Consider the following 13,282-nt stretch of genomic DNA (forward strand, 5'->3'; position numbering starts at 1 on the left):
TTCTCACCTGATCTTTCACCATTTTCTTCAACACTTAAGCTAAATAGTTGAGAGATTGGTCAATAATTATTTAGGTCATTGGAGTGACCCCCTTTATGCAAAGGTACTAGGACATAGGCTGTCTTCCAAAGGTCAGGGATGCTCTCTGTTACCACAGTCAGATTAAAGATAGAAGTTAAGCATTCAACTAGTAATGGAACTGTTAATAATTAAAGTCTTGGCACTAACTGTTCAGCCCCAGTGGATGAGTCAATAGAACAAAGAACATTAAACACTTAATGATTTGTAAAAGGCGGTGCCTAAATTTGTTTGCCCAGCAATTTGGTGCACCATGATCAGAGACAGTAGGACAGCTTTTTCATATGAATAACATGTTGAAATAAAATGTTCATTGAATGCATCACATATTTTCTTTCCAACTGAGATAGTGGTAGAAACTTGAACTATTTCATTGAGTTAGGATGAAATAGGATTATGTGATAATGTTTTAACCGTTTTCCAAAAATTTGCTGGGTTTCCTTTACTTTCACATAGAGAGACATAAAATGATGATTTGGCATTTCGAATAACAGTGAGACACCTATCACGTTGTTGATGGAAATATCACCAATCAGAGGATGGTTTAGTTCTTTTCATGTAACATTTCAGCAATTTTCAAACAAAAGGATTGTTCCTGTTTTTGATTCGTCTTGTCTGCAATGGAATTAAATATTTTTATAAAATAATCCAGGGCCAAGTGTTGATCAGGAAATGCCATGGTAAACCCAATATCACTATAGCATAAATCAAACAAAAATGCTTGCTCAGAAAAGTGTTTAAAATTCTTTTTGACAGTAATACCTGGTTTGGATCTTTGTAATTTCGTGTCACGGATACATGCTGTTTGCCAGTGGTCATTGAAGTCGAGAGGAAAAACACCACTAGATTTATAATGTTGTGGTCTATTGGTTAAAATAATATCTAGAAGTGTCGCCTTTCCTGTATTTTTTTGGATCTGGCCAAGTAGGGAAAGAAATAAGCTGTGTGAGATTGACTTCAATTCAGAGATTATTTAGATGATCAAAAGTGTTAGTTAACCAATTAATGTTCATATCACCCAGTATAAGTAAGTAAGAAGTTCTGAATTTTCATAGCTGGATTTCAAATCAAATAAAACATCTATTGCACCTGCAGGTGCAGAGGGTGAATGATAAAACCATGTTTCAGAAGACACAAAAATGTCAGGGTCAGTTTGTTGCACCCAGACTTTAATACAGTCCATTTTGGATACAATACTACACACATTCATTTGAATAATTCCCATGCCTTTACGATGCATAAAGCTTAGCATGCTAAAATCAACGTTCTGAGTTTCCTCGGAATTTGAGTCTCGACCTCCAGAGCTGCAAGTGGTGCTATTGATAAGCAGAGAACATAGTAACGGGTTATGTTTTGAATCCGGGTTCATAACCCTTTGATTTGCTTCCTTCTGTGGCAAGCAAACAGTCTGACTCATGATCAAGTTATTTAAATCAACATTCCTGTGATTAGTCCAGTGATAGTTAAGCCAACTATCGCTTGTTACTACTGGCATATTAAAACCAAAAGCAGTGTCTTAAAAATGGGTCAGACTCACCGAGCCTCAGTTGTAAAATTGTTGAATGGACTTCAAGGTGAGCTCCATGTTAAGTGACAGGAGCCAAGATCCATGCACATTCGGGTGAAGTCTATTGTTTCTGAAGAGATCTGGGCACCTCAGGAAAGTTGTCTACAAACGAAATGCCTTGAGATTCACAGTATCCCTTTAGCCATATGTGAAGCTGACAAATGCAACTAAAGCTGATGTCTGGAAGTTTGGGTGAAGGAAGAGACCTAGATATGACAGATCCAGACGTCTGATGACTAAAATACTTTATCTGATTAAAAGATATAGTGAAAAACGACCAAGATCTAAAAGTTGCATCATAAAAATGTGGCTTAAAACTGGGTAAAAAGCCAATTTAAGACAGATCTTGACAGAGCTTCTGGCAGACAAACACAATGTAGATGCATGTATAAAGCACGATGAATCGAAATAAACTGCAATTTTCCCCCTGTAGTCCCACTCTGGGACATGTAGTCAGTCAGGTCAGGTCAGTCTCATTACTGGAAGAAGACTGCAGAGTTTTGGCTGTTCTCTCTGCCTCTTCCAGGAAAACACACACTGTTGAGTTTGGTTTAAAAAGAGTCATACAGTGCGTAGTGTTTGACAGTTGTTGATGATGACCCTCTCTGCACTGTCTGAGAACATCTTTCTTTCACAAGAAGGTTCAACTAATGTTTGTTTTTCCTGAGAAATAAAGGCGCCATGCAGATCCACAATGTATTCTATTACTTAATGTCAGCTTCAGGGTAGGTCAAGTTTATTGTTGCAGCAAATCTGTTGAAATCTGCTGATACCACTGGCTGTCATTCTGTCAGTGACTTTGTTTCTTCTGTATAACTTTCTCCTTCATCCTCCTTACTCGAAAAACATTTACAAGTCATCTACAACAAGACATTTAAGAGGTTTCTCTGAGTGTCTTACATATGTATATTAAGTCAGGCATTGGAAGTATGGCAGATGACTAATGGGCAGAACTATGCAGAAAATGCATGAAAAGACAACAGAAGGTTGAAGTTTGCTGTTTTGTCAGGACATGTGGAAGCATATATATGAAACTATTTTTATCTGGGTCTGAGGTTAATAGTATACTAAGGTATTTCATTAAAGTCAAAGACTATTGGAGACCCTTGGAGTTTTTGCAATATTCATCTTTTAATTTTTATTCAAAGCTCTGAGAGGAGAGCTTTAAATATACCTTCAGTATTCCTTTGTTGCACTCTTCATTCTTCATTCTCAATTGAATGGCCTGACCAATTCTGAATTTGAAAATACTAATATGGATATTTCAAAGTTTTAAAAAATGTGATGGAAAAATTGTATATATTGTAAGATACTCTTTTTTTCATGAAAATATGAACACAACACAACACAAAACACAAAAAGTTATAAGGTTATTAAAGAATTATGATATATACTGAGCAGTACATTTACAGTGTCAAAATAAACTTGACTTGTTGTTCTTTGGCATTCATGCACTGATGATATTGAGTTGATATACTGATCAAGCTGATTTGCAAAGGTGGTTTTCAAAGTGCTTGTCAATTCAAAGTCAATGAAACATAACATAACAACATAATAAACAATGAAACATAACATAAATGTATAATAAAAAAATAATGGATTTGTTTGTGTGACTCAAATGTTCCATCTACAAGACTACATATTCCCAAACGATATACCACAAACCAACTGACACACAAGATATATAAGGCCTTTGGGGTCCCTGAGTGTCTGAGGTTTCAGGCCAGTTGCCTGCTCTGCCTGGCTGGTAATCCAGCTTTGGGTACTAGTCATTTTCATGATTCATGATGTATTATTTGTACTGTTTTCTGGAAGGGGAGCTCATGTCTGCTCTGCAGATCCATTAACCATCTGCAACTAGTCACTTACCACAGCACAGGAAGGATTCCTGACACAGTCATGGTTCACTCACCTCACCTGATGGACACAATTTGCTTCGTTAAACGTTCATCCATGTGTCCTTCCTCCTTACAGCTGAAGTACACCAGGCACGGACGCGGCACATCATGTAGGCGGGGCAGAGCAGGGTTTATACCTGCTACACCAACTCTGTCTCCGTCACTGTGTGCATATTGAGTTTTGCCAAGTACTAATGCAGTTGGTTATGCAGGGTTTGGAAGCTTAGGCTATATTAACTGGTACTGAATTAATTAACTTGATTGTTTTATCCATAGGATTGTGGATACACATTAATATGATTGATTTATTTTAATGTGAAATGTAAAAAAAACCCACAAGGTTGCACTGCTGCCTCGCATTGCCTCTGGTACAATGAGGTATTTATTTATTTATATGTATTTATTATTTATAGTCATTTTTAAACAGTTTGTACTTGTTTTTTACACAGTTGTATGTAGTTTGTACCTGTTGGAGGGCTGGGTAGCTGCACAAAGAGAAGAAAAAAAATAGACCAGTCGTGCAAAAATAGAGCTTCATTTGATGATAATGAAAGCGCTCTGCTGTAGCCATGTTGCAACAGATGTGTCATGCTTCGTCTGTGCCCTGTGTATTTTGGCTTTTAGAGTTCCAGTCAAGTCTGAACACTGTGTAGCCCAGAACTAACTCACACTGACTTTATGGTAACATTACTTGCTTCTTACTTACTTCCTGCCTTTATCCCCCAAAACTTAGAACTTAGATTATCACAAATAAAAGACACTGTACCCTCTCCACTCTCCTGTATCCTTTCATATACAAATATTTCCCCTGTATTGAAAACTTGTTGATGTACAGACAAAAAACTCAAACCATTTTGAAATGCATCAAACTATTTTTTTCATTTAATACATTCTAAAACACATATGGCATGCCTGGCTGTGCCTGTAAATGATGAAAACAGCAGAGGGTTCAAAGGGTTAACGGTATATCAGTCCATCAGACTTCACAGTAAAAACAGTCATTAAAGGCTACCCGCTGTCTGTCTGTAGTAGTCTGAATGTGTCAGCTCCTTTTCATCCTCCCTCCTGTAAACTTCAATATAATAAAGCAGAAATATCTTCAAACTAATCAAAGATAAACAGTTAAGTAAGCATTACTCAGACGCTTTTCTCATCAGACTGAATCAATCAGATTCAATGTGGTGCAACCACATAAACTTCCTGTTTATCTGTGGTCACGTACACAGTGACCTCCTGGCCCATAATTCAATGTGTTTGCAATCAGGAAAAGATGTGACATTTGGAAGGCCAGTAGTATGTTTATAGTATGGCCGAGATGACAGCTTTGCTTGTTTGTGTGGTTGGTATGGATCCAATGGGCAGTGTAATTGCAGGGTTTTGATGTCACTGGTAAAACAGGAAATAATGATGACAACTCAGTTTAGTCAGGGAGGAGGCTCTTTCATATCAAAACATAACTGATACATAACTGTTGTCTAAGACAAGTGGTCCTTGGTCTGCATTATGGATTCTCTTTTTCAGATCAGTTAACACTTCTTCTCTGACTTGTGTGCTTGTTTCTCCTCCTAACAGCTGTATAAGAACCTGTGGTCAACAGTGATGCAGGGTAACCAGGTACTGGAACGCCCCTCCTGGTGGAAAGAGTTCTGCTCAGACAAACCTGTGGTCGGATCCCTGCGTCCAAAACTCTAGAACCCAGACACACACGGGTGACCAAGTGAAAAATGACCTAAAAAATTCCAACAATGTAGTTTTAAATGACTTCCCTATATGGCTACATTTACATTACAGACCTTAATGCTTCCAAGTGCTGTGATCACATAAAATATGACAGTAAACAGGATCTGACAAATCAGTCAACATTTCATGTTAAAGTCCAGCTGAGTTTAAATTGCATTTCTACTACAGCATATATATCTGTTTTGTAAATTGTGTTATATAACAATGAAATTAATATTATATATTTTTGGTTTCATGACAGGGTCCACTGTCTGTGTATTACATTGCTTCTCTGTTAACATAGACAGAGAAATTACATTGTATTAGCCTAAAGCAGTAATGTTCTATCACCTTTCTATAAGTAATCGGCTAGTCGTGATGCTAACCACCAGACAGAAGGGATTTTAGTTGCATGAAATATTCTTTTTTTGTATTACACATGGATATAATGAGAAATTGATTACTACTGTACTGATTAAAAATTGTTTTATTTCAGCTTTAATTTAAATCTATGTGTGTCTCAGGATTTCAATAGCTGACATTCATTATCTGTTCTGTAATATTTTAAAATGATTTTTATGGCCATACCAAGTATCACTGCAAGTGCCTAGAAAGATTCATATCTCACACAATTTTCTACTGTTAACAAATAATCTGCAATATTTGGGGTCAAAAAAGGGTCAATAATATTTTGAGCTTGTGACATGATTCAAAATAATTCAAAGCCAGTGTCTGTGTATCATGTATATATCAAATCAGTTTAAGTTTATGAAGGTGTAGTTAAGATTTGTGGTTGTAGAAAAACAAACTGTGGAAGCTCGAGTCAGTTCTCTTGCTGTGTGACACTGAAGTTACACATGCACACACTGTAAATACAGGGTCAAAAATTGTACTTGTGTGTCATTTCAGTGTGGGAACTTTGAGTAAATTTCAGGTGCAATCTCACCATTGGTACTTTAATACATTTTATTTAGACATTCACAACATTTTTCTTCCAATACAAATGTTTTCTACGCATTCTGTTTTTTTGACAGGCTTAAAAAGTTCGATTTTTTTTTTTTTCTCAAGCTTAAAATCTCATTGACCTTAATTTGAGCCCAAACTGAATAGACCTCTAAGTGTGATTAGTAGTTAGTTGACTGATGAGAAATGTATCATATCATGTGATGTCATATTTTTATTAATCTGAAAATTGTGTTATACTGTACATGATGCACAGTACCTCATCACCCCGTAAAGAATTATCACAACTCTTGTAATACAAATTAAATAGATTTACAAAAATTCTTTATTTTGCACAATATGTGCGGTCTTGTATTTTGTCTGTATTTTGTCATCAGTCGCTCCCTGTAGATTTAGAATTTAGTCTCTGTGTTAGCAAATTATTTTACCACCTTCTCCAGTGTTTACCAATGATATTGATAATAGTATACAGCTTCAAAATAATCAATGTATATATCATTGCCATAAAAATATTGGTAATATACACAATGTGCTTGTATGCAACATCAGTTATATCAGAGGTATAATTTGGCTACAATTTTGTTTTTTTCTCAGTAGTGACTCCAAATCCCCACATCTCCTTCCAGCTCACTGTTGATTGTTCTAAACTCTTAAGTTCACAGTTCAGTTTCAAACTGATATTACAACCTCCATTTACAGCAGGTAAATTGATTAAATGTTCATAAAGTTAAATGTAGAGTTTGAGCACAGAATTACTGAAGGTTTCTTGTGCAGAGACAGGGCTCTTGTGTTTATGGAGAGTGGAGATTCTTATCTGTTTTATGCTCTCATGGATCAAAACACATCTTGACCCAGTTTTGCTTGTCTCTCAGGGTCACAGTAAGTTTATGTGGTCTGGAAAGGAAGTGTTTGTGTATGTCTCACATCCAAACTGTTTTTAAATTATAAAACTTTTTGGAAGAAAATTCCATTAAACCAATTAAGTTTGCCTCTAGAAAATAGGGAGGGAGGTTGTTGAATGCATAGAAATTTCAAAATATGTTTAATTTTAATTTGTGCAGGAATGCCAGCCCTAAGAGGCTAAAGGAACACATAACGGCTTAGACAAACAGTTCCTAAGAATTCAGCTTTTGCTGCTCAAGGAAGAGCGCCATGCAAGCTCAAAATGCTTGAAATATTGCAGTTCTGAGTAGCTCTTCATCCAAGCCTTTAGTGTCCTCTTAATAGCCACATTACTGTGTGAACTGAGCATAAAACAAATATTTGGACACTTTGCTGCATTTTTAGCCATTTTATTCTGTTGTTTCTGCTTTGGTCCACACTGAAATATCTCAGCAATTGTTGGATGGATTGTTATAAACGTTGGTTCACACATTCATGTTCCCCTCAGGATGAATTGTAATAAGTTTGGTGATTTACTGAAATGGTAATAATCATGATAAACATACCTGTTAAACATCAGCATGCAAACTGTGAGCATGCTGATGTTAGCCTCGCTGCAGCTTACAGCCTCTCAAAGCTGCTGCTATCTATATATTGATGTTTATTCTACTGCTGCACTCCTTATGAGTAACTAATAACATATGAATGTAAATAAAGTTGAGTTGATTACTTCCCCTCCACTGATCATACAGTAAGTGTGTTTCTCTGGGACACTGCCAACTCACTAAGCTCCACTCCATTTATCAAGATATCATGTCAAGACCCAAAACTTTCACCATTTATAGAATCAGCCGTCTGCCCCGAAAGCAAAACACAAAATTACAGGTTGGCTTTGAAATGACAGTTGACAAAATAAAGATGTTGCTTGGAATAAGAGAGGAGGGAGGACAGATGAAGACAGGAGATAAAATGGAAAGGATGATGATGGAAGGGGGTGTGGGGGGGTAGATGGCATGGGGACTCAGAAATAGACACTTAAAATGATTAGTGAAGACAGAATTTATCAATGACTTCAAGACATAACACTGCATCTCACATTTCAGCCCAGAAGTCTGTAAGCCCTGAGAATTAATAAAAAGTAAAGATAACACTAATAAATTAAAGCACACCAGTGTTTTGCATTTAACTTTTAGCAATGATTTGAGGTCTGCAAATTCACGTCTGTCTTTTTGCCAGCTTTCCAGTAACTCATGAACCACGACACCAGAATGAAATAATTCACTCTGCATTTTGAAACACAAAGCTGTGAGAGTCATAGCCAACAGTGTGATTAATATCACATAATATAGTTTCTTGTCAGAAAAGGCAATTCATTTGCATTTAACTTTTGGCAAGATTTGAGTTCTGTAAATTCAGGTCTGTCCTCTTGCCAGCTTTCTAATAACTCATGAACCATGACACCAGAATGAAATAACTCTCTGTATTGTGAAACACAAAGTGATTTGCTGTAAGAGTCATAGCCAACAGTGTGATTCATATCAGAATATATAATGTCTTGTCAGAAAAGGTTTAAACATGCCCCCCCCCCCAACACACACACACACACACATTCTCATAAACACACACACTTTCAGTTATGACTGTCAGTACTGTCTCACTTGTGGGATTTTTTTCTTTTTTTTTTTTTTGAGGCTCCAAAAAGCAGTTCAATTCGCTTACATATGGCATTCTTTCAGAGCAGTGGATTATGAGGGATTACACTACATTATTTGTCAGTTTGATGAGAAGGGGGAATGGTAGAACTTTTACAGTTTGATTTAAAATTGTGTTTCTGGTCAGATGACTTGTAATTTATTGTGGGAAATGTGAGTTTGGAAGATTTGGACAGCTTTATTGTTAGAGATGTATTTAGGCTACACAAACATATTGACAGCTGTTTATTAGCCCAATCAAGAAGAAACTGAAGCAACCTTTTTTGGGACAATTGGAACTTTCCATCAGGGTGGTTTCCCACCCTACTTTAGGCTATATTTCAGAAGGCAGGTAAAAATGGTTTTGGGTGGCTTTTTTGGGTACACCTATCTGATGTCAGATTTCAGGGAGGCTGTCTCTGGCAATATTTGTAACTTTACAAAACCAACAATCCAGGAATCAACCACTTCACTCTGTGATTGGCCATATGTCCAGAGGTATGAAAGTAGGCAGGATTAGATCACTTTTAGCATGTATAAATGAAACAAGTGTGACACTATTTGTACAATACATCATGTCTACACATGATAGACATGCTGTTTACATTGAGCATGAGAAACGTGGTTACCCATATCCCCGTATACATACAATATCCAGGTGTCTGATCATCTGTGTCCAGTTGTTCCTCAACATCTCAGCCACTCATTTCTCTCTAAGCAGAGAATGTTGAGATACCTGGATCAGGTGTTTACATGCAACAGTATCCTGGTTTCTATTGGAGTACTCCAGCTAGCATATCCAGGTTTCCCAAAACTGGCCTTATCTAGGTTTCGGAAACGTGGATATAGTGTTTTGCACAACCCATAACCGGGACACTCTAAAAATCTGATCATAACCAGAATACATTTTATTTTAACATGATGTTATACCCCAATTCAGATAAAAAATGTATTATTTAATATGTCAGATGGACAATAAACCAGGTTCAGGTTCCGTTTGACAGGTTCAGTCAAATGTGGCAACACTGATGCAACTCCATTTCACAGAGTAACCCCCCAGGCAATTCAAAGCAACTCTAAGAAAAGCACCAAGCTAACAAAGGCTCTGCAAGGGACAGAAGTCCATCAGCACAACACAATAAACATCACTCCAGGCTTTTTCTTTAAACATATTAGACATATTTAAGTGTCCCTCATTTAAGATGTGGTTACATAGCTATTCAAAATCTACTTGAGTATGAGACATAAAAAAGATCTGAGATTTATCACCAAGTGGAAATACAATGGCATGTCTATATTAACACCAACTGAGTCAGTGCCATATCTTGAAATCCAGCTAACTACACTGACTCAGCACTGTTACTAAGCCCATTCACCCCTCTACCAGTTCATGTGACAAAAGATACACATATACAAGTTTTTCCCATGTTTGACCAATTGTCAATCTCTGCCAGGCAGTATTTTTTATGTTACTGCTGATGTTCTTGTATGCTTGTTTTAATAAAAACATTTGTGAAATGATTGTTATGCTGGTGAACTCTCAATTTATTGACTTTTCATTTAAGTGAAAGTTCATGTCAGTTACTTTCAAGATAGCTAAAGCCATAGAAAACTTTTTTTTTGACAAAAAGCTCAAAATCAAAGAAAATTCTGTAATAAATGACAAAAATATATAAAAGATAGTGTACTGCTAGGTATCAGCAATCAAACATTTTAATTGTGGTATCAATACCTGAGACTTCATATTAGATTACGCATAATAACATAAAAATACAAATCCATCTGTTCTTAAGAAGGAGCTCACATGAAACCAAGCCAAGAGCAACTGGCAGCCAATTTGAAAGCCTGTTATCATGGTCTCATAGGCCGGCACTCATTCATTTCTCCGGCATGTTACATTTATAGCCACTGTATCCCCACATAATGCCTGTTTGAACCTACCACAGAACGACTCAGCACAACCATGTCTGCTTTTCCCATATTGAGGTTGTCCTCAGTGCTTGAAACTGTGCTTTTAGACCCAAATGAATAATGTGGTCTCTAATTAAAGGCTGTTTGCTCATGGAAATAGGGTTGCTCTTGACTGTTGGGGAGACAGCAGGAAAAGTTTTGTAGGCATGTCTATCATCTGTCCACCCATTTACTGCCATATATCCAGGTCCAGGTCATGGTGATACCAGGATAAAGAAGATAGCCCAGCTTTCCCTCTACCCAGCCATGTCCTCCAGCTCCACCTAGAGGATCCTGACATGTTCCTGGGTCACTGTTTTGGGTCTCCACCCAGTTTTAAGCTTTTTCTGGTGGATCCCAAGATGTTCCCTGGCCATATAAGATAAACAATACTTTCAGAGCGGTCTTTGTCTGCCACAGGTCTGCTCCAAGTTGGAAGTCTGGAATACGTCTACAGGGAGCTGCCCACAAGGCACCCTGATCAGGTACCTGAACCACCTCAGCTGGTTCCTGTCAGTGTGAAAGAGCAATGGCACTAATCCTATCTCCTTCCTGACATCTGAACTCCTCACCCTGTCTCTAAGGGTATGCCCAGACACAAAGAAAATTTGTCTTATTTTTTCAGTGACTACCAAGCTCTCTTAGCCATAGGTTTACAAATTTCCTTGGGCAAAATATTGAGTCCCAAATTGCTCCTGATGGTCAAGCCAACACCTTGCGGGGCAGCTCAGTGTGTGAATGTGCATGTGAATGGGTAAATGAGTGGCAAAAACACTGTGAAGTGCTTTGGACCAAAGTGCTATATAAATGCAGCCATTTACCCTTTATCTTTTGCAAAAAGCAGAAACACAAACCTGGCTTCACCAAATTGGAAACGCCCTACTCCTCAGTGGGATTTTAGGGATTCTTTCCATGAAATGCACAAACAGAACTGGTGACAAGGAACAGCCTTGGTGAACTGCAACACCCACAAATAACATATTTAAGTTATTGTAGAGAAAATGGACAAAACTTACGCTCTGGTAATACAAGATACTGGATAGCAATGGCCGTGGCAGCCCATATTTGTGCAGTGCCCTATGGGCCTTCTCCAAATCTACAAAGCACAGACTGAATGGGCAAATTCCTATGACCAGGATGTATTAATAGAACTGGATACGGTGTTGGGGGCGGGGCCCCAGTTCATTCCTTTGAAAGTTGCCCAGTGGCGCATGGCTCCCCCAACCAGTATGGGATCCATGGATGGATCCATGGAATCTGGAAAGCCATTCTATTTGTTTTGGCTTTGTTGTAAGCCTCTTAACTCCCAGGAAGGGACGTGAAATATCTTGTGTCGACTGCCAACATTCAAAACCACTCACAACTGGAAAACTCTCCCAGCATGTGGTTTGGGGTTCAACAGCCTACTGTATGTATTTTAAAGGTTGGCTGAGATCATACTGCAGACGTCTGGATTATTTTTTTCAAAAAGGAATGATTGAGAAACGAGCTACGTATCAAACCTGTATGGTTATATAACAGGGCCATGTTCAGTAGCAGCAGTCACCCTTTGTGTAAATTATGTAGTAAGTAAGAAGTTAGTGTATAAAATTTAATCAGGTCAGGTTGGATAAAGATGAAAATTTCCTTTAAATTGGAAGTATTCAGCTGATGGGACAAACTAAATGTAGTTTGCAAAAGCAATGAGCTTTACTATAACAGTGAAAAGACAGTGTTGGTGAATTCAGTCTGCCTACATTGCCTCAGCACCTCAACATTCAGACTTTTCTTTCATTCTGGCTTCCCATTAGTTCTCTACAATACAAGTCTGTCCAGAATATAGGTCAGTGTTACTCCACTACCATAAATCATTTGCTGAATGTCTCCCAGCTGCAGGATCTGCTGCAAGACACACTTCAAAAAATGAAAAAAAAAGCTGAGTCCAGTGCTCACAGTGCAGTGGGTTTGTTCAAATGGACCCTGTTAATTTTGATGTTTTGTACTTTTTTCTTTTCTTTTCTTTGTGAATGTATTAGCTGGATCATTTGTCTTTTACATAAAAATCATCATAAAAAATTGCAAATTTCTTACATTTAAAAGATGTGGGTGGTTACATAATTTCTGTTTAAGTAGGCCAAATGTTCAAAATGAAGCCATCTGGCCTTTATTACAAGTGATATATTACACATTACAGTTACATTCATCAACAATCTGACCAGTCTGTCTAGTTTAACATACCTACATGCTGAAACATAATGTGAATGTTTGCTCACAAAAGGAGGGTAGTACCTGGTAATAAACATAATGATCTCAAGTTTGAACAATTCAAATTCCAATGGGACCTCACTGAAATCAAGGAATACAAACTGCCTAAAATTTAGATAGAAAATTCAAGCTGTTTGACTAACTCCCATAAGTCCCTGAAAAAACATTGCTAAGATCTGTGAGAGAGACCATGACCATCCAGAGGTCATGTCCTCTGCATTTTCCTAGGAATTTGGGGTTTCAGACACCAAGTTTATTCAACTCATTCAATTGCACACTTAGACATGGAG

General features: G+C 37.5%; 1 protein-coding gene across 1 annotated transcript in view; it reads left to right on the forward strand.

The window, feature by feature from the left end:
* Window positions 1–6,547, forward strand: part of acox3 (acyl-CoA oxidase 3, pristanoyl) — a 29,401-nt gene extending 22,854 nt beyond the window's left edge. The window contains exon 19 of the mRNA XM_042401550.1: window positions 5,116–6,547. Within this exon, the coding sequence (XP_042257484.1) occupies window positions 5,116–5,235 (120 nt within the window). The 3' untranslated portion in view covers window positions 5,236–6,547. The remainder of the gene's footprint in view (window positions 1–5,115) is intronic.
* Window positions 6,548–13,282: the final 6,735 nt, after the last annotated feature.

This window comes from Thunnus maccoyii, chromosome 22, assembly GCF_910596095.1.
Source record: "Thunnus maccoyii chromosome 22, fThuMac1.1, whole genome shotgun sequence".
NCBI classification, from domain to species: Eukaryota; Metazoa; Chordata; class Actinopteri; order Scombriformes; family Scombridae; genus Thunnus; species Thunnus maccoyii.